The sequence below is a fragment of the Anopheles stephensi genome, chromosome 2, assembly GCF_013141755.1.
Source record: "Anopheles stephensi strain Indian chromosome 2, UCI_ANSTEP_V1.0, whole genome shotgun sequence".
Taxonomy (NCBI): domain Eukaryota; kingdom Metazoa; phylum Arthropoda; class Insecta; order Diptera; family Culicidae; genus Anopheles; species Anopheles stephensi.
This window is the reverse complement of record NC_050202.1, coordinates 32,106,676-32,127,615: the sequence shown is the minus strand read 5'-3', so window position 1 is coordinate 32,127,615 and position 20,940 is coordinate 32,106,676. Positions and strand designations below refer to the sequence as shown.

At 47.8% G+C, this 20,940-nt stretch overlaps 5 protein-coding genes across 16 annotated transcripts; 2 read left to right on the top strand and 3 right to left on the bottom strand.

The window, feature by feature from the left end:
• Nucleotides 1-66: 66 nt before the first annotated feature.
• On the bottom strand, nucleotides 67-13,513 carry LOC118504747. 7 transcript variants are annotated; one of them, XM_036039643.1, is made up of 5 exons: nucleotides 13,006-13,432; nucleotides 11,321-11,753; nucleotides 9,476-10,823; nucleotides 7,346-9,388; nucleotides 67-7,270 (listed from the first exon to the last, which is right to left on the bottom strand). In XM_036039643.1, exons 3-5 carry the CDS (start codon nucleotides 10,812-10,814, stop codon nucleotides 831-833), a joined length of 9,822 nt encoding a protein of 3,273 aa, XP_035895536.1. In that variant the 5' UTR covers nucleotides 10,815-10,823; nucleotides 11,321-11,753; nucleotides 13,006-13,432; the 3' UTR covers nucleotides 67-830. The 7 variants fall into 7 exon arrangements, with proteins under 7 accessions (XP_035895536.1, XP_035895535.1, XP_035895530.1 ...); XM_036039642.1 differs by lacking the exon at nucleotides 13,006-13,432 and adding an exon at nucleotides 13,495-13,513 and having other exon boundaries at nucleotides 67-9,388; XM_036039637.1 differs by having other exon boundaries at nucleotides 67-9,388; nucleotides 12,971-13,432.
• A 510-nt stretch (nucleotides 13,514-14,023) lies between these two features.
• LOC118505776 (zinc finger protein 277) lies at nucleotides 14,024-15,504 on the top strand. The gene has a single exon (XM_036042047.1). It carries the CDS (start codon nucleotides 14,098-14,100, stop codon nucleotides 15,445-15,447), a length of 1,350 nt encoding a protein of 449 aa, XP_035897940.1. The 5' UTR covers nucleotides 14,024-14,097; the 3' UTR covers nucleotides 15,448-15,504.
• A 69-nt stretch (nucleotides 15,505-15,573) lies between these two features.
• Nucleotides 15,574-16,837, top strand: LOC118505778 (zinc finger protein 271-like). Its single transcript, XM_036042054.1, has 2 exons — nucleotides 15,574-15,891; nucleotides 15,971-16,837. The coding sequence occupies exons 1-2, from the start codon at nucleotides 15,703-15,705 to the stop codon at nucleotides 16,730-16,732; spliced, it is 951 nt and encodes a 316-aa protein (XP_035897947.1). The 5' UTR covers nucleotides 15,574-15,702; the 3' UTR covers nucleotides 16,733-16,837.
• On the bottom strand, nucleotides 16,823-17,920 carry LOC118505779. The gene is made up of 2 exons (XM_036042056.1): nucleotides 17,551-17,920; nucleotides 16,823-17,476 (listed from the first exon to the last, which is right to left on the bottom strand). Exons 1-2 carry the CDS (start codon nucleotides 17,803-17,805, stop codon nucleotides 16,904-16,906), a joined length of 828 nt encoding a protein of 275 aa, XP_035897949.1. The 5' UTR covers nucleotides 17,806-17,920; the 3' UTR covers nucleotides 16,823-16,903.
• A 96-nt stretch (nucleotides 17,921-18,016) lies between these two features.
• LOC118505777 (methyltransferase-like protein 22) lies at nucleotides 18,017-20,743 on the bottom strand. 6 transcript variants are annotated; one of them, XM_036042049.1, is made up of 7 exons: nucleotides 20,635-20,743; nucleotides 20,372-20,514; nucleotides 19,507-19,710; nucleotides 18,968-19,318; nucleotides 18,717-18,902; nucleotides 18,473-18,652; nucleotides 18,017-18,397 (listed from the first exon to the last, which is right to left on the bottom strand). In XM_036042049.1, exons 3-7 carry the CDS (start codon nucleotides 19,577-19,579, stop codon nucleotides 18,093-18,095), a joined length of 1,095 nt encoding a protein of 364 aa, XP_035897942.1. In that variant the 5' UTR covers nucleotides 19,580-19,710; nucleotides 20,372-20,514; nucleotides 20,635-20,743; the 3' UTR covers nucleotides 18,017-18,092. The 6 variants fall into 6 exon arrangements, with proteins under 6 accessions (XP_035897942.1, XP_035897944.1, XP_035897946.1 ...); XM_036042051.1 differs by having other exon boundaries at nucleotides 19,516-19,710; nucleotides 20,635-20,737; XM_036042053.1 differs by lacking the exon at nucleotides 20,372-20,514 and having other exon boundaries at nucleotides 19,516-19,710; nucleotides 20,635-20,739.
• Between the last annotated feature and the right edge of the window lie 197 nt (nucleotides 20,744-20,940).

Below are 20,940 nucleotides of genomic sequence, written 5' to 3'. Positions count from 1 at the left end.
AACTGCAAACAAAAAATAGATGCCCGAGTTTCTTTCTGTATCTGTGGAACTGTAACGCATTGCGGGTTGGCTTCATAAATTTATTCCCTCACTACAACATATCAGTGCGCAGAGATCAAACATACTCGTCTCACCCTTGACTCGTCCTCGCATCCATCGCCTTTTCTACCTCTTCAGTGCTGTAAGGGAGTTGAAACAACGACCGGATCGCTCCGCACGAAGCCCCCTTCTAACATTTCGATCGCTCCATTCGTTTGATGGCGGTGTTTGTATTCCCTGTTTAGTGCACACTATATAAGTAACCGCCATTTTCACCTTCTCACTCTTCTAGGAATTGCTATACCACACACACACACAAACGCGCGCGCGCTTCACATCCACACAAACACACACAGACACACGCACGCACGCACACATATCTACGATGAATGCTGTGCCGGGTTAAACCACACTACCATGAAACGGGTGCCCAAGGAGAAGAAGATGATGGTTACTGGTTATTGGGAGAGGTGACCCATTGTCCCACCAAACCGAAAAACGCTCCAACGCTTCCCGTTTTACTGTTGCGAGTAGCGATCTTTTGCCGAAAATGCTACACCTAGCGTCATTACGTGTATCATAAGCCAACCGCCCTACCACAAAAATCCGTACAGTACAGCTCTTAGCCTAATCTAAGCCTAGCGTTCCCTTGAAACGTACAGCGAAGCAACGCATCATGCTGCTGGCTCGCTACTCCTATCGGCGACATACGCTTGCCTAGCCATCGGTGTTTACTTAATAAGCGTGTTTATTTCTATCCCGTCCCATCATCCCCGATTCCGTCCTTCGAACTATGGCTGTTGACCCCAATGACTATAGGCGGATGACGGTTGTGCTATGCTGGGCCCACCTCCATTCGTTGAAGCCGCCACCGCTAAGGAAGACATTCCCCGGCCATCGTCACCGGCTGCTGCAGCAAAGAGTGCATGTTTCGTTGCATCATATTGGCCACCGGGCTGTGGTTCACCTTCAGCATCCGATGGTGTTATCGCTGCGCCCGAATGAACCTGCTTTAGCTTACAGTCCGGACAGTACCACTTGCCCTTCGGTGGCATTATGATGCCGACACACTCGAAGTGGAACCATTCGATGCGACAATTATCGTCATCGCATGCTATCATCTCCGACACCTCGTCGTACGGCGCACGGCAGTAACAGTACACGGATTCACCCTCCTTCGGTGCACGCCACCCGGCCGGGACGCGGATCTGGTTTGGTCGGAACAGGTCCGTCTGTATGCTGGGGAACGATCCGATTGGTGGAATTTTTGGTCGTGAATCAGCCACGGCCGGTAGCTGGTACAGTGCGCCGACGCCGGGCGGTACCGGAGGCGCCGAAAGTGGTCCCGAACCCAGGCTCGTCGTCATCGACGCCTGCACATTCGGACCGATCGCGGGTGCAGATTTGGGTGTTCTCACTTTCGGGGTTTTGGGTGTTTGTTTGCGGCGCCTATTAGCAGTACCAGCTTGCTTAACACCTTTGGGTGTGACGCTAGCGATGGACGACTTTTTGCCTAGCGAAAGCTTCAGTTTCGGTAGCGGCGGATGATTTTGCGCGATTGGAGTACTCACCGCATCCGACCCTGGTAGCAGCGTGCTCACCATCAGCGTTGGTGCTGTTGGTGGCAAAGGGTAAACGATCGGTTGCTGTTCGATCAGTGCAGCAGCTAGCGGTACAGCGCCAAGCTCCTCCTGCGAAATACCAATGCCTGAGCTTCGCCTCGATGATACCGGTGTAAGATGATCCACGCTGCGCCGTACGCCGGATGACGAGGAAGAGGACATCTTGCTGCTACCACCAGCGCCACTCCCTGTCGCCTTGTTGGACTTGGACGGGGGCGAGGGCAGATCTTCCTTGCTCCATACCAAATTCGGCGGTGGGGTGGGTTTCATCAGCGAAAGGATCGATTTTTCCGGGTTCGTCGATAGCGTTATGCCGGACGGAAGAGGTAGCGAAGTGCCCGCACTTTCATCGTCGCTGGTGTATCCGTAGAATTTATTCGGCTTTCTGCTACGTTGTGAACGCTTCAGCGGCGCGTCCGATTCCGAACTGTTGCCCGTGCTAAGACGCGGGGCACCGATTTTTCCCACCTCTTCAGCGGCCAGTGTTGGCAGTATGGATTGTGCTGGAATCGACGGAAGCACGACCGGCGACTCTAGCGGTGCCATACCGTGCGGCACCAGCTGCTGCTGCTGTTGATGCAGATACTGTTGAACCGCGGCTACCGCTGGAGCAGGGACGGCCGTCGTGGAACATGTATCGGTGAAAACGTTAGGCGTAAAGTTGCATGCCTGCATCTGTGGCTGATCACCGCCTGCAGGCCATTGGTAAGCAGTCGGTTGCGGTATGTACGATGCAACAACATCCATCGCCGGTGCAACTGTAGCGGCGGTGACCGGCACCGACTGTTCAGCCTGCGCACCTAGCATAGCCGGCGACATGAAGCGTTTGGAGGACTTTCGTTCTCGCTTGCGTTTCTTCGGCTTCACCTTCTTCTTACCCTGTGCCATTTCCTCCGGTGGAAGCGAGGGTGTCGACGGTCGGCTGTTTTCTACCATACCGTAGTTCATCATGACACTCGATGCACCCGTCTGGGCCAGCAGTTGGCGGCGCTTTTCTGCCAGCAGCTGGTTGGCCAGCTTCTGTGGATGTTCGTCATAGAATTCTTCGTCCGTTTCCGACTCGTCTGTGTGTAGGTCCGAATCCACAATTACACTGTCCGGATCAACCGGCTCTGGTGGTGGCAGCAGTTCTTGTTCTTGCATAGCTTCCTGTTCCTCGGTAGTTTGGGGTAGAACTTCGGCAGCTGTAGCTCCAGGAATGGTGGTGCTGGTATCTTCTTCCTTCTTGGTTGGAGTAGAACTCGTTGCCTTCTTTTTGCCTTTTCTTGCGTCCTCATTGTCCGAGCTGTCGGAATCATCCGAACTGGAGCTGGAACTGTTACTCGAACTCGAACTGCAACTACAGTTGGAACCACATTCGCAACTCGAGTCGGAATCGCTACTGTCTTCACTATCCGATGATTGATTCTCCTCGCGCTTCCCCTTGGAGCCTTGGGGAACTGTAGTTTCGGGTGAGCGGCGAGGCTCTCCTCCCGCAATTTCTTCCAATGCTCTACTTCCTCCCTTCAACAAGAGCGACTCTTGCGGGGGTTTGGTGAGCAGCAGTTCGGCCTCCAACTCGGACTCTAACGAAATCGGCTTAAACATCATGCAGTAATCGTGATCGGACTGAGATACATGGAGAATCGTGCTTTTCAACATACGCTCAACCAATTCATCTTCAAGTCGCTGCTCGTCGTCCGCGGACTGCCTTCGACTAGCGGTCCGATGGTTCGCCTGATAACGCTTGAAATTGTTCCAAATATTTGCAATCGGATCCAACGAAGAAGCCGTCAGATCTTGATTCGATTTTTCATTTGCTTCCGTTACTTCATCGATATTTGCTGCTTCTCCGTGCTCTAACCGTGAAGCAACAACGTTCGTTGGCTTTTCGCTATCAGCAACGTCCAGCTCTGCCCCAGACATAACACTTGTACCGCCGCCGACCATCTTTGATGATTGCGACGATTCCATCGGATCATCCTGTGGGTCTCCTGCTTCCGTCGTTTCAGCGACATCCATCCAGCGTCTGGAGTTGAAGCTTGCGTTAGAGTTTTCATTATCGGAATCATCACTACTGTCACTCTCGGAAAGGTTCAGAGCGGGCAAGTTCATTAGATCTACTACCGACTTATCGTCGTCCTTTGCCTTTCGCTTTTTCTTCGATTTCTTCACCGGCGTTGACATATCCCTCGTCTCAGTCGTAGCTGCAGCGGCTGCTGCTGCTGCTGCTGTTTCATCGGTTGCATGATCTTTTGCTGACTCCTTTCCAGTTAAATCTCCCGCCAAATGCTCTTTGTTGTCTTCTGTAGCATTTGCCTTTCCGGCTTCAGGCAGTTCGTCCATTTCCTCCTTTTTAATTGAATCTTTCTCAGCCACTTCTTGCTCAGGTCGATCATTTGCTTCTTCATCGCATTTTCCATCGGTAGAGCTCGTGGCGGCCAGCTCTGCCACATCATCACCGCACGGAGCTGGTGGCTCGGTCTTCAAGGTGGACGTGTTGGAAGCTCCTTCCAATTCGGGCGCTAATTGCGCATCCTCTATCTTTGCATCTTGCGCACCATCATCAGCGCCCGAAAGATGGCCCTCTTCCATGTACGCGTTAGTGTGCATCTTTTCCACCGCAGCCTTTTCCACATCGTGCCGATGAACGTGCTTTAGCAGAAGTTTCTTCGAAATGAACCGCTTTTCACAGCCATCCTCCGTACAGGGATACTTCGCATCGCCACTGTGCAGGCGCCGGTGCACCTTCAGCGCTACCGATCGATTAAACGTTGCCGGACACACCTCGCACGTGAACTGTGCCGGCGGAACACAGAAGTGATACACGTGGGGCCATTTCTTTTGCAGACACCGCTTGCAAAGCACCCCCTCCGTGCCGTGCTTCCAGAACAGATGCTTCAGTATGTCCGCCTTGTTGCGATAGCCGATGCCACACCGGTAGCAGAGATGGTGCAGCTTGTGCTTCCACACATGGTTCGAGAGCCGGGCTTGATCTACACACTCCTCCAGGCACACGTCACAAGCGAAGTGCCGTTTGCGCAGATGCACCATCAGCCGAAAGGCGGACGGAATCTCGTCCACGTTGCACACGCAGCATCGAAAGGTGTAATCCAGCGCGGTCGTGTGGTTGGCCACTCCCGGGCACATGTGACAGAGCAGTTCGCTGTAGCTGAAGAAATTGCCTTTACACATCAGACAGAGCAGTACCGACTTTTGGTGCATTTTGCGATTGTGCAGATACAGCTCCTTGTGCACCACCGTCACGAAGCGACACTGGAAACACTCAAACACCTTCGCGAACGGTACCGCCGCTCGTTGCTCCATCGCCCAGGAATTGTCGAACGTTTCCATGTTCAGGTACGCCCGTTCCGTCTCGAGCTCGTCCAGTGCGTTGAGAAAGCGGTGTAGAATCGTTTCGGGCAAAAGCTCCTCGCCGGTGATGCTGTTCACAGTAGCCTGGAAGCGGTGCATTGCGATGATGTGGAGAACCAGCTGACGTCCGTTAACGGCAATGCGGCGGGCGTGGTTACAGTACAGACAATATGGAACCGTCTCGCGCAAACATATTCTTATAAAGTCCCGAATCGAAATGCGATCTAGCGGTTCGTCAAGCGCAAGCGTGAACAGTTGAGCGTCACTGTCGGCAATTACCATTTGATCCTTTGCCGTACAGACGTCGTTCGGTTGCGTATGACTACAATTACTGGCTGATGTTATAACTTCATCACCTGCCATCGATAATGGCTCTGTTGTAGTGGCCGCCGGTTCTGCAGTTCCATCATCACCGCAGTCCGTACTAGCAGCATCGGTCTCCCTTTTTGGCGAACTGTGAGTGAAATCAGCACCGCTCAGGTCCGCTTTTTCCAACACGTCTTCATTCGCTTTTTCAAGTTCCGCAGAAGTAGACAAACTATTCGGCATTTCCTCCTGTTCGTTCGGTGTGGCTTTTTCATCAGCCGGTGCCGCTACTATGCTTGACGATGCTTCTTCTATAGCAGGAACTGCCGTTCCGTGTGGAGACTTTGCATCAACCGGTATGCTTGCTGGAACGTCTCGCCTTCGTTCTATCTGAAGACTTTCATCGATATCCATCGGAACGGGTTCCTGCATAGCGGTGTCTTCTGCCATAGCTGCACTTCCTTGCAGTCCGTCGGTCTGCTCGATTTCATGTTGGCTGCCGTTTTTCACTTCATCAGATGGTTGCATTTCCTCTTCGAGATGCTTCTCACTTGTTGTTTTAGGCTGTAGAACCGCGCCACTTTCAGCAATTTCATGTCCCTCTGTAACTGCTTCGCGTTCTTTGTTGTCCTCTTCCGTTTCTTTTATTTGCGCATTCTGGTCCACGTTTTCCGATTCTTCATTCACCTCATCATGGTCCACGTCGCCACCCTCCGCTTCCTCTTCCTCCTCTTCCTCCTCCTCCTCTTCTTCTTCCGCTTCCTCCTCCTCGTCCTCCTCACTTTCAGATGCGGAAGATTCTTCACTTTCCATCGGCGTGAGATACTGGATCGGTATTTTCACCTTCAATTTTGGCACTAGAGGAGTGGCGGCGGCTGGCGGTGGCAGTTCATCCATTTCCTGATGGGTCACAGTTGGCAATGGCGTGCTGACGACAGTCGTACCCGATTCGTACGATACAGGAGTTGAAGAATGGATCGGTGGTGCCATATACTCCGTCGGATGCGAAAAATCACCATTCATGAGAGGTTGATGTTGGGATGCGAGCTCGGAATTGCTTACTGGAGGGTAGCTTGGAGTCTGCTGCTCTAGCACAGATTTTACATCCCTCAGCAATTGCGATTGAAGTATAGAACTACCAGCACCAAGCTGTGGCTGATGTTGCTCCTGCTGCAAGGAACTGTGCAGAAGTTGCGGTGTTGCAGCGTTGAGTGGTTTTTTCCTACTTGAAGACTTACTGGTTGCCTTTGACACGGCGGGTTCTTTCGGCGGTGTGCCTACGGTTCCCTGGTGGCTGACATTCCCATTCGTTCTAATCGCGTCAAAACCATCGAACGACGCTTGTTGTGGTAAATCGTACCTCGACGATTGGACGATCGAACCGGTGATAGCGGTCTTTTTGGATGGTTTCTTTTTGCCACTCGGTATCGTACCGTTCGCTGCCCCGTCACACCGATGTTTGGGCTGTTTCAACTGCCCACAATTGCTGCACGTTTCCAGATAGTTTGCACAGTCGTGCGCACGGATTTGTTCCTCCTTTTCTAGCAAGTTGTTGGTGGTGCTTTCAAACATGTGCTCACACCGGGAGCACATGAGATAAAAGGGTTGCTGTTGCGCTTGGTGGTCCGAGGCAGTTGCATATTCCTCCAAACTGCCGTGATGCTTTTTCATCACGCCGTGCTTCGTTCCGAGATGGTTCACCAACCGTTCAGCCGATGGAAAGATGCCCAAGCAGTACAGACAAATGTGCTTGCGATGTACCTCCCGCATGTGCACGAACAAATTCCAATTCTCGTAGTGTGTTCCACAGGGCGAACAGAGGAACACCTTCTTCTTGTCTTTCTTCTTTTCTGATGGTGGTGGTGGTGGTGGTGGAACCACAGGAACTTGCTGGAGGCTGGCCAACGCTGGCGGTATCATCATATGACTTTGAAGGCCAACCGGGTGCTCTGTAGTGGGATGTGTTGTGGGTAGTTTTGGTTGGAGTTGGTGGTGAAGGGATTCGATTATTTTTTTAGACTTACTAGCCAAATGCTTCGAAACGATCGAGTGTGGTGAGGATGCATGTTCAATAACACTGCTAGCAACCCCAGCTTTTTGTTGAGTCCTCTTCTTCCGTTCTACGCTGGTCCGTTTTCCATTGTTGGGTTTCGCTTTGTTTGACTTCATCTGATGAAGCGCTGTTTCGATCAGGTGTTTCATTCCTTCGTTCGTTGGGGCGGAAGCGAACGATGCACCACCGGGAAGCGTAGGATAGCCACTAAACGCTAGACTATTGAATTGGTGCATCTGTTCTGCCGTCATGCCACCGCTGTTTGGCAAGCTTTTCCCCTGGTCGCCATGTACTTTGTTGTGTAGCATCATATCAGGATTATGAGGATAGAACTGTTGCTGATGAACCTGCAGTAATTGCGTTTGTTGTTGCGATGGATAGAAGTTTGGGTGTTGCTGGTTCGCGGGAGTTAGCGATGGGTGATTATTACTACCCTTCTTTCGATAGCGACGCTGCTTTTCCGCTATGACCAAACGATTATCTTCGTCCATCGTGTCTGACGATTCGTCCACCGTTGGAGCAGCCAGTAGCGGAACCGAGTTGCCGACATGCCCAATACTGTTTAGATGTTTCGAAATCAAGGTGTTTTTTAAGATATTTTCTCCCGCCATCATGCTGCCATCGATGCTCCAAGGCGGCCGGTATTGTTGCTGCACTGAAACCCGATCCAGCGATGGTCTTGTTACCGCCGGCTCACTGGGAGAAGCAACTTGCTGCGAGTAATTCATCGCCGGTACCTGATTGTAATCGATCTTGATCAGTTCCTTACTTTCGTTCAACAGCAGACCCTTTTTGAGAATATTGCTGAAGTCGACCGGTTGCAGAGGTGGGGGAATTGATGCGGTCAACGACGATGTTGCTGTTTTCGGCGTATCCTCACCCCGGTTTGGTGTTGCCACAGTGGATGAACGTTTCAAGGATATGGACAGCTTCAGACCCTCGCTGCGGGTAATTTTTGCTTCATCCTCCCTATTATTGCTCGGCCGTTCGTCATCCGACTCCGCCGACTCGTCCACTTCCATCGCTGTGCTATCTCTAGAGCTTTCCTCTGAAGAGTCGTGTTCGGAAGTTGGGGCTTGCTCACGCATTGATTCCGGAACGAGACCACCGTCCACTCTTTCGGTAGCTTCCGTTTCCAGCAATCCCACCGGTACCGGAACTGGCTGAATAGCAGGCAAAACTCTTTCCTCACCACCTTCTGCTTCATCATCTGAACTATCACTTTCGGACGAAGAAGACGAAGACGAAGAGGATGACGAGGAGCTGTCTGATGAGCTGGAGCTGTTACTGTTGCTACTACTATTGCCATCCGCTGCTTCAAGATGATTTTCCGTATTATCTTCGGTGTATGGAACGGGCTTATTATCGGTACATTCCTCCCGCATTGCTTCCAGTTCTATTGGAACGCGTGGAGTCAATGGTCGTCCCATTTCCTGATCAACGGATGACTCAATGGAAAGTGAAGATTTGCTGAAATCGATTGAACTGTTAAGGTTGTTTTCCTCGTCCTCTTGCTTTTCACTTAGGACGCGCGATTCTGACTTTTGACATTTTTCATTTTCCTGTTCGGGGCGCTCGAAACCCGCTCCATCACTATCTGCGGTTTCCATGCGACCACGATGCTCGCAGTGACTTATCTGTAGTTCTGTTACATCGTTCCGTTCGCTAGAGGCGTTCTCAACGCTGACGCCTAAACTATCGTTTCTACTAGCAGAATCGGAAGGTGGCAGCGAAGATCCATCTGCATTCATTTTCATCTGCTTGGACTGGATATCATCAGTGGACATACGCCTCCTCCTTTGTTCCACTTCCTCTTCCAATGGAGTTTCAGATGCACGTCGTTTTAACGAATTACTGGTAACGATCAGCTGCTGTGCCATCTTTTCTTTTGCTGTAGTATGCCCAACAAATTCTTGGAGAATTGCTGCTTCCTTTTCCATTGCTTCGCCGAAATGAAAGTCGTTCTTATTCGCTACGTTCAAAGTTGTTGAGCTTCCGCCATTCGTAAGTGTATCTATAAATGAAATACAAAAAAAAAACAATTACATTACATTCCCATTTGATAAATGTACATGAGGAATCTAAAGTAGTTCTTACGTACCATGCACATCTGTATAATTTCTTACGCGTTCTCTAGTTAAAATATTCACATCTTTGCTACACGAACTTCGCCGATCGGTCAACGGATGATTGCTGCGCTGCACGCTGCTATCCTCCAAGGGCGACACTGACCTGCTCCTTTCCGCCATGTCACCATGTAAGGGCAACTCATCTACTGGTTCTGTGTTCCCAGGAGTGATGCTGTTATGGTTACCGCAATCACTACTAGCAACCGTCACTACGTCATTGCTGGGCGCTAAGTCCTGTGCCATTGGATCACTACGCATACATTCTGGATCGGAAAGCGATTTTGTAATAATAGTAGGCTCCGATTCTGCTGTATCGATTGACGTTGCTGCGTTAGTTTCTACCCTTTTTACGCCTATGGTAGTTTTGTCGTGCGCTTCAAAAGCTTCAGACGTTGTCACCAAATTCATATTTACAGCTTCCTTGTTTTCTTGACTATTTTTCGTTGCTTGAGTAAAGTTTGCTAATGATGAGGTTTCTGGATTTAAATACAAATCTTTCCTGTCACTATGTACATCTGCTGCAGCCACTTTATCCGGTATATCGCTGTCGTGCTGTTTCTCTTCTATCGTACAACTTTGCGGCGATCGTTCTCGTACATGCAACGAGTCAGAAGAATCACCAGCATCCGCACCTTCCCCTTCAGTTTCTTTAATGGGGCTTATCGCTCCGGAAACCTCTTCGTCGACCTCCTTGAAACAAGATTCAGTTTCAGTGCAGGATGGCTTCCCGGGTGCATCCGACAACAACTCCTCTGCGTTCTGTGAAACGCTTTGCACGAATTGTCCCTCCTCCTGGTGTTCATCACAGTGTCGGGCTGGCAATTGATCCACTCCCATTTCGTCGTCCGGTTCCACACATTTCTCATTCCCAACTCCGTTGAGGGCAGGACTTTCGCCTTCCTGCTGCACATCATCATCACCTGTTTGTTCTGCAGGAGATTCCAATTGTTTCGGTGCTTTATTATGCGTCCACTCATCTTCTGTCGCGTCTGCGATATTCGATTCACATTCTTCGTGAGCCTTCTCCGGTTCGGGACTGGCAATTGCTTCTGAGCTCGATGGAACCGTCGTCGTCGTCGATGGCGTGTTGTCGCTGGCGGCACATTCTTCTGGATATTCCCCCGGACGCAGTGTAAACGATTTCTTATCTTCTTCCATTGCTTCTGCGATTTCTTCTGTATCGATTGCGGTTGATAGAGGAATTTGGCTGTCGACCATCGGGCTTGTGATGCAATCGGGTTGTGTGCTATTTTCCTGTGTTGCGAGTTTTTCAGTTGAAGTAATAGCTTCGCATCCATTCTCATTGTCCATAATTTAGACCTGGAAACAAAGCAACGCGACAAAAACAAATATGAGTTCAAAAACACTATTGTTGCGAAAAGAAGTAAACAAAAAAGCAATAATAAACTATAACAATAATTCTTGCTCCGAAGCTACGATTATACTCTACAGACGAAGTTTTGCGCTTTTTTCAGCACCTCCTTTCAACGGGACCGACCCACACAGTGTTGGCTCAGAAATGTGAGCAGAGCATTTTAGTTATCTTTTCTGATTATCACAACTTTCATCTGTAAACATTAACACACATGCACACATTTCGATGGAAGTAGAGAGCGAACAGTTAACGACAGCGAAATGTGGACAAAGAGTTTTTATTGTGTCGGGAGCATTGAAGCCATGAAATCGAGGTTACCCTGCCTGTTCTTATGTGCAGATGAAATGCGAAAAATAGTTTACTGTTGTATGAGTATAAGCAACAATACAGTGTTGAGCAAGTTCATGCCTTTAAAATATTCACAAAAAAACGAAACGCTTACCTCACTGAGGAATAATAGTTTTAACTTATGTTTGTTGCTTGTATCCGCACACATGTACAAGCGGGTTTTAGCTGGTTGATTTCACCGGTACAAATATTGTTTGTATGTTGCCTTGGTCGCTAGGGACGATTCATCGGTCGTGTGTATCCTTTCGCTCCCTAGCGCGTACGTAAACAAAGCAGCACCGGCACTAGAAGAGCAGCCTTCGTAGTTGTTGTGCACGGTAACACACAACAGCAATAGCGACTGGAACAACGCTTCCGAAAGAAAACTTTGTGCATTTACGAACTGGTCGATGCTGCCATCCACACGCGGGTCACACGAAACAGCTTGAATAATATGTTGCTAAAGCCGAATAATGGGTTATCACTATTTTCACTACACTAGCACGGTACGTAGCACTGTCCGAAGAGAGAAATGTTTTCACTTATCACTGAAACAAAAACAGAGAATAATTTACTCTACAGAAACACTTTTTACAATCCGCACCGAAACACATGTGGCCAGCCTGCCGAAGACTTTGAACCGCCACATGTGTTTCCAAACGACGAACCAACTGCCCTCTTTCTTTTTGTGCTACCATGTAACGCTCATGCGGTCGCATACCCACACATGTAGAAACACACGCACGCACTATTTTGCCCACACCGCTAAAAACAAAACTTTTTTTTGCTAAATAAGTGTGTTCCACGCGTGTATTCTTTTGACACAAAGCAGCACGTTTGACAACGCGTTGTTGTGTGAGAACGCAGTCCATTCCATTTAACAAGCGAGGTAAACACTGGTGCCGCACACGGGTAAACATACACCACTACACTCACACATACGCGCACTCACTCACTCAACCATGACTTGCTATACAGGCCGCATGAGCTACTAGCAACGCAACGAAAGAAAGAAACACCGTACATGTATGTATGTGTGTGAAGGAGTGAGAGGTAAGATGTAGTGAAAAAAGCGCGCGCGTTCATATTTCGTTCCCCACAGGGATGCACTTTTTGATTATTTATACATATTTTAAGCCGATAACAAACGGACGATATCCTTGCACTAACATCATCTCGAGATGCACGACGTCTCGAAGCATTCACACACGGTTTGTGCCAGCAATATTTTCCCCAGACGGCACACACAACCTTATTTAAGGCGTAGTAAACTTGAAAAGGGGTGGCATGGAAACAATAAAAAAATCGGCGTAGTTTCAACACACTCGAAATTTCACAATAAACCAGCGTATTACGTATGAGGCAACCATGCCGCACTGCCGTTCAGATAGATACACACATCTTTTCGCCTGGTCGAATGCAGCAGCACCACCTTTCATGTTTCTCTGGCCGTACGCACCACGATGTTTTGCCTATCCAATGTTGAAGAAGCCCTCTCCGCCCGGAAATTCTTAGTGTTGTTCAGGCGTAACATCCGCCTTGCCTGGTTGGTGGCAGCAGCACCAGCTCAGGGACGAATCTCGCATGGGTTGGCTGACGACTGTCACACCCGATGACGATAGCGCGACGGAAGACGGAAGCAGCAGCAGCAAGCAATGAGACAAGCGAGATGATGCCGCACCACACACGGACCCGCGCGATGAGCAAATATGCGAACTTTTCAAACACTATTTAAACCCCTAAATGATGCACTATTCGATCGTACTTCACTATTTTCTTGTAGTGCGTAATGATAGCTACCGTTTGGTGATAGTTTCGGTCGCTTGTCGCACCTTTTTCTAGGTGCTTTTTCGGTTTTTCCTAACAACACGTTTATCAAGCAAGCGAAAACGTAATGGCGACCGTATTATTTTTCTTCCATCATCGTTCCTCTCTCGCTTTGACGCATTCGCTCTCCTAATTTTTCGGTCAGTGAAGCGTTCTTGTTCTTTGCTCTCTCGCTCGCTCTCTCTCCGGGTCCAGGATTTGGTTCTTCGCATCCGGCGGAGCTGGATTCATGTTTTGTACGTCGATTTGTGGCGTATAATTCCAGTTTTGGGGTATCATTTATGCCCCATCATTGTCTAAAGACCATATTTTGTTGCGCGGAGCATTTGTCCATTTGTTTAGAGCCAGAGAAAAGCAGAATGTAGCGACATACATCTTAAAATCAAGCATCTAACACGAGTAGCGCGTAGGGGAACCTAGGAACTGTTCTCATCATTAGCGACGCAATAGTTGATGCTATACTTTTCTTGGATATATCTATTTCTGGCAGGAGAAGCAATTAAACGAAGAAACATTCCTAAATTACTCTTGTTTTCTTCGAAAGAATAGAAAATGTAAATACATTTGTGGAACGCTTCAGTTGACATAAAAATTTCCGCTGTCATGACACCACGCGTTCGCTGAAATTTACAGTGCACGGCTCGTTTCTTAGCATCGGATTCAGCAGGCTCAAAAGAATTCTTACTACGTGGTAAAATGAAGTTTCTAGTCACCCAACAGCTAATTTAAAACCGGCTTGAGTCGAAGCTTCCCAACATGCATCGAGTGAACATGGATAATTTAAGCGTTTAACAAAAAATGTTGTTCCAAAACTTGTAGAAAATTATATTCATATCCATCAAATACAAAACATATATCTACTAACAACTTTAATGCATCAATAGCTATGCACAATAAAAAATGTAGATTTCAGACGCATAGTGGTCGATTTATTGACGTGTATTTAATAAAATGGTATTGTCAATGCTCGTGACCTGTAGCCCATACGAAAAACATGTATTTTGCTTTCAGTAATCAAACGCACACCTTCGAAATCGATTGTGCTTTTCTCTAATCGAACTTCCAATGAGCGCAAACGTATCCTTTAAATCCGACGATGGAGGTGGCGAAACGTCCAAAAGTACTATAATAGGACCTCTCAATTTTGCCAAAGACACAACACCGGAACCACCAACATCGCTGGTCAACGAGCGAAGTGTACCATGCATGTTCTGCAGCAACGTTTACGACTTCCACAGTACCGATAATGGTTCCGATCAATATCTAGCCCATCTGTATCTGATCCATCGACTGGTAGTGGCTGATGTGAAGGAAATTGCCTGCCTTCCCAGTTACTGCTACTACTGGAAGGAAAAATTCAGCAAAGAACCCGTTGACAAATATTGTTCCGCAATGTTGTTGAACCAGCTGCCCGATGGTAGCGCCAGTTCCCAAAGTGAAAAATACTTTCTACTCAGCGACGTCGAACCCCTAGACTATGAGCTACGGCAGCGGTTACGGCGAGAGAAGCTGGAGCTTGTACTGACACGCCACCAGTTTGAACGAACGGATCGAAATTTCCACCGTGGCTGTCTGTACTGCCGCGACTATCGATCGGAAACGCGCCCGGAATACATCAGCCATCTCTACGCGAAGCATTTCCTGCTGCTCGGCAAACCGGAACATTTGGTGTTTGTAGACGAGCTGATAGACATTGTGCAGGAAAAGCTGAACCAGCTGGTTTGTCTGTTCTGTGAAAAGCTGTTCAAGGATCGGCCCACACTAAAAGAGCACATGCGAAAGAAGGGCCACAAACGCATCAATCCTGATAATCAGTTCTACGATCGCTTCTTTCTCGTCAACTACCGGCTAAAGCAGAAGCCGGAGTATGTTCCCATCGCCAAGCGGAAAGATGAGAGTCGTGTGTTTGCGTCGGATTCCGATTCCGATTCCGATTGGTCCGATTGGAACGGGGAAGAGCAGACGACAACTTGTCTGTTCTGTAGCCATGCCGATACTGGCATCGACCGTCTGAAGCAGCACATGGTGGAACAGCACAAGTTTAATTTCGACCAAACCGTGATTAACATGAGTTTCTATCAGCGTGTAAAAGTGGTGAACTTTATTCGACGTCAAATGCACATCCGGAAGTGTATTGCGTGCGGAGAGCAATATAATGATTATGATAGTTTGTGCAAGCATCTGGAAGAAGCAAATCATTTCACGCTCAATAAGGACTCTTGCGCCTGGGATCGGCCCGAATACTTCTTTCCCACGTACGAGGACGACCAGTTCCTGTGCCACTTGGAAGAGGTGGAGAATGATAGGGATGATGATATATCGCAAGAGGAAGGATCGATCGTTATATCGGAAAGCGTCAATGCGACCATTAACCTCGATGCCGAATCTTTGTCGCTAGAAACCTTTAAATTGTAAATAGCCCTCATTATATATGGTAATTGTAATATAATAAAAAGCATCTGTTGAACAGAATCCAAGCAGGCTAATCATTCCATGTTCAGCATGCTTTTCCGCAAATATATTCAGCAGAGATGAAGTAGGAAGAAGCAGAAGAAGAAGAAGTGCGAGAAACGTCAAACAAAAGTTTGTTTTTATTTACTTTTGCAACCGCAACTCTCATTCACAACAGTCTCGCCAAAAAAGACCCTTTCCGCGCAAGAAAAACTATAAATGGAAAGTGAAAATCGTGAAATGGAGGATTTTGCACGTCTCTTTGCCAAACTGCCGGATGTGTGCCGCGTTTGCTTTTCAGAAAATCAATCAGATTTGTACCACATCGACGACGTGTACGTGAAGCCCACCAGTATAGAGCATATGAATTCTTTCCGCGCCATTCTAGCGGTTTTTGTGAATGACGAGGTAATGTGAAACCAATGCTTCTTTTCATTACCACATAAACTAATATTAATATTAATATTGATAATTGTCTTATGTCCAGTTCGAATCACATAGAGAGCTAATACCGACAAGTATTTGTGCCGATTGTACAGCTCGAGCACAGAGCGCGTTCCAGTTCATTGAGCAATGCCAACGATCCGACATGCGTTTGGAGGAATGCTTTAAGAGCATAGGTTCAGAAAAGACTCTTCAAATTGAACCCGATGTCCCAATCATATCTCAGCAATTATCTCACGAACAATGCAAGACGCAAGAAATCAGGACCTCAGTGCACGTAACGCAATCACATTTGAACAACAGTAGGCAAACATGTGTCAAGAAACGGTCCGAAATCCAGGGCAAGAAACTACAAAAGAGCGCCACAAAGTCCCGATGGTACTGTGATACGTGCGATAAGAGCTTCAGCCAGCCGCAGACGTTGCGCAGACACAGCCGGATACACGATCAGACGGGCAACAGTAAGATCGACTGCGAACGGTGTGGTCGCCAATTTTTGCGATCGGATGATTTAACGAGACACATGCGCACGCACACCGGCGAACGTCCGTACGAGTGTAAATTGTGCTCGAAAACTTACAAGCAGGGATCCGAGCTGAAAGAACACTTGTTGACCCACAGCCGGGAAAAGCATTTCAAGTGCACGGAGTGCGACAAACAGTTTTCCTCGCGTAATGGACTGTACGTGCATTTGAAGGTGCACCGGGGAGAAAAACCGCACGCTTGTCCACATTGCGACAAGCGATTTACCACCTCCAGCGAGCGTGTTTCCCACGTCCGCCACATACACCAGCCACAAAAGTGACCGAAGGTTTTACGAGAGCTGTACAGACGTAAACCTCGTTTCCCCCATCGCCTTTATTTGCGCTATTGCTCCCAATAAAAAGGGCAGGTGTTGAACATGAAACTATTCCTTAAAGCTTTATTGTCTATTGATTTAAACCTTTCTTCCTCCGCATCCGATTGGTAGCAATAATCATTTCCACAATTGATTATTCTTAGCCGACTTTAACGAGAAACCGTTCACGACAGTATCAAGCAGAAACCAGCGATTGTTCCATGCGGACTCAGCTTCCGCTTCCTTTTTTTGCGTATCGTCTATCGCACTAGCATCGGAGGATAGTTCCGTATGTTCGCTATAAATTGTCACCTGTTTACAGCAGCTGTTAGATAATTCTTCCTCACTGGCGGTTGCGAGTTTGAAATCGATTGCATACGATGCACACTTTCTCGGTAGCTGATATTCGTCCAGCATGTTCATACCATACAACTTGCCAACAGGCTCGGATGATATCGGCAATTGTACCATAACGAACACGTTCGTGTCGCCCAGCACAATCTGTTCCGTTACAAATTCATCGCATTGCGTTAGTTGTAAGCCAGTGTTTCGAAGAATACTCTCCAATTTCCGCCGGTGGTTCGCACCAAAATGATTCGCGTCAACGGTCGGCATCTTTATGACGAAAGCTTCCTTAGCTGTGTAGATTGTCTTGCCAAACAGGACCATTAGCTCGCCAGCAGAATGATCCGCCAATATCCTTTCTAGTGTCTGAAATGTGGCATTCAGAGCGAGAGTTATAAGGTGCTATTCAGTTTTAGTTCGTAATCGCACTCTATACTCACTTCAAGTATGTGCTCAGCACATTTGACCACATGCTGAGCCTTTTCGCGTTGCTTTTGAGCGTGCACATCCGCCACAGAGCTGGTATTAGCGCCGTCCGCCGTATCTTGTTTCTTTACCATCATACGAAAGGTAGCGTATGGAAACGGAATTTGTCTGCGATTGTACAGCAACAGTTCAAATATCGTGCGTAATATTTTGGTGGAACAATCTGGCGTGATAAACGGTGTATCTAGTTCAATCGTTATAGAAGCCATGATGTTTTATTTTATTACATTCTTCACAACACTTCGTGCCGGGCAGCAACACCGCCATCGAAACTGCAGGCCCGGGTTTGTTTTTGTATACACGAAGCGCATGAAGCGAATTCGTTTTCGCCCGCAAACTCAAAATAACCGCCCTTTTTTCGCCCGATCTCTCGACGGTTGTTATAGACAAGGTGTGACGCAAAAAAAAAACAGGAAGCAATTCGACAGTTGGCGGTTCCTTTCGAAATCTAGTAACATATTTCCTTTATTGATTTTTTGATCACAACGCTAACTTTTCATTTGCTACTGGCGTGGCATATCTTCAGCAGTACCAAATCCTTCACCTTATCGTAATCGAAATACCGCGGAAAGTTCATACACACATTGATGAGCTTCCAGCGGTTAACGCCAAACCGGCTGTTCCGTTTCTGAAAGTATCGAAGAAAGTAGTCGTAACACGGTGCCACGGAATCCATGTCTTCGAGCGTAAAGACATAGCGCTTTTCAAGCGCGATGTAAATCGCTTTCAACTTCGGTAGTTCCAGCAGCAGGCTAACAATCGTCCGCACAAACGCTTCGGTAATATCATCGTCATAGATCACTGCACAGCGACGGAAGAAAACGGAAAATTGCAATTGAAATTGTCGGATTACGTTCCACTGGATAGGTGGCTTACCATCGGCCGCAACTACATACTGCACGTGCTGCAGTTTGTCTTTTAGCTCGCGCGGATAATCCTGATAGCTAGCCTTGAAGTCGAGCTCGGTTACGTGCACCCGGCAGTGTGGATTCGAAAGGTGAGCATTTCTTTGTACATTTCCGCGTATCAGATCCAACAGTCCTCCAATATCAATATCTATGGCAAAAGGGAAACAAGTTAATTTGGCTCAATGATAAAGAATCCTTCCCTAGACCAGTACCAGTGCAAATGACCTCCCGGGCGTACATGCTGGCAACTATGCTCGTAAGCCCGACCCCAGAACCAAGTTCAAGGATATGGGCGTTTTTAAACTTTCGCTCGTTATGCATAATGTAGTCAGCCAGCAATAATGCACCACGCCATATTTGCAGCCCTACCAAATCCAGTCGGGTTGATTTTCGATGTTCTAAAGGAAGAAAATCCTAAATGAGCATAACATGCATTTAAATTCGATCAATTGTTCAACCTTACCTATTTCTATCGCTCCCTTTCGTTGGCGTTCTACATCGAGATCATCGTCTTTATCTAGCTTGATCGGCGGTACGGGGCTTGCTACGCTCTGGTCCGATGTTTGGCAGCACTCATTTTCGGATTCAATTTCCTCCTCTTCGCACACACTATCATCATCATAATCTGATTCATACGATTGCTCCTCTATGAAGCTTTCCTCGTCCGGGTCTTTGATGCTTGGTGTCTTTTCCTTGCCAGTTTCGGGCAGGCCGTTTGTGCGTTTGTCCATACCATTCGGCTGACCCGTCGGTGTACCGTTTGCGTCAGTTTCGCGACGATTTGGATACACAAAGGTAAATTTAGAAATAGCATCTACATCACAACGGCATTCCATTCAGAACCGTCCGAACAAAAACGGTCGAAAGAGAGATAGTCGAAAGAAGAATAAGAAAGTTATGAAATGCTCGCAGATGCACGAATTATTCGCATTCTCAAGCGTCCTCCAAGTGTAGCATTTCAAGCGGTTTTAAGGCGATACAAGAAATTTCCTTCATACTCACTACCATTACCCGTATCTGTGCTGCAGAATTCTGCCTCGGCGTACAGCTCCGATGTCACTTCGAGTACGGACATCGTAGTATTTTATGCTGATGGGCAATTCTCTTATCACGTTATGCAAAGTTCGGAATGTTAACTGTGAGAGGCTTTACGGGTTCCTTCACTCGATCAACAACCATTGAACATCACTGAGCACAAATATTGCACTGCGAACGGGAATTAGAAGAGAACTTCAGTCGGTGCCAAAATGTGAATCAAATCACCACAACGTGTTTCCCGATCACACTCAACGCCTCAACTAACGACAATATTAGAACACGGCGTGGCTGACTGACCACAGGCGATTCGGGTGGTAGTAGGTTCTTCTTCGCAACGCGAAATGGAACCGACGCGGGACGGACTATGACAACAAAAGCGCCGAATGTGCGGTTCTATGCTGTGTATAAATAATTTGCCGTTCACGACCACCGTCGCCTAGAATTCGCGTGTCGTGGTATCTATTTGTTGTAATAGCTTTTTTTCATAGCTTCTGCCCCATCTGCGTTGATGTTTGTGCAGCAGCAGCAGCATAAAGAGCAGGCAGGCAGCGAGGCTTAAACAAACGTAATAATCTCGTCAACCAGTAGCCAAGAGACCAGACGACGATGAGCCGTACTGATCGGGTATAAATAAAAGCAAAATATAGCCAAGTGGAGTGAGGGCAGGTTCAGCAGACGCGGTGCTACTCCATGTGATGATCAACAGCGAACTTGGGCATTCTATTCTTGATCCAAGCGCGAAAGTGAAAGCGGCACGTGATTACTACATTCGTTATTTTTACACCGGCTAGACATTGCAATTTACGCTGCCGTAACGGATATGTCTTACAAAATCAGTTTCCATGGTAGGCAGACCGGAACGATCTGAACGAGTGCCTCGTTTCATGAATGAAAATCTGGTCCAGCCGGTCCAGATGCATACCGCTGCATGCATCCTCCGCTATTGCACGAATGCACGCGTGCCAGTTGCACCTGAGAAGTAAGGCAAAGGTCTAGGTTAAAAGGCAATACGGTAGCAATTCACGTTTATGCTGGGGATCACCGGGCATACAGCACGTAGCTTCTCGAGGGTGTTATAAATAGCTTTTTTACCGCTCACAAACAGCTGATCACGATTTCAGCATCGACGTAAGGTTGTCGAGACGGAGGATGTTTTGTTGATTGCTTTTCACTCGCTAATCTGGGGTGATGATGTCTGGGAAAAGATGTAAACAAAGGTATCAGATGGTGCAGGTGTTACCAAGATGTGTAGATAAACTTCCGATGCTTTCGGCTTGTTGGCGAAATGGTGACAAAAATGGCCTTACGTTTATAAATTTACTATCTTCTCAGTCCATCACACTTGATTTCGCACAGTTTTTGAAAGGCTAATGTAGCAAAAATACCATCCAAAAATCA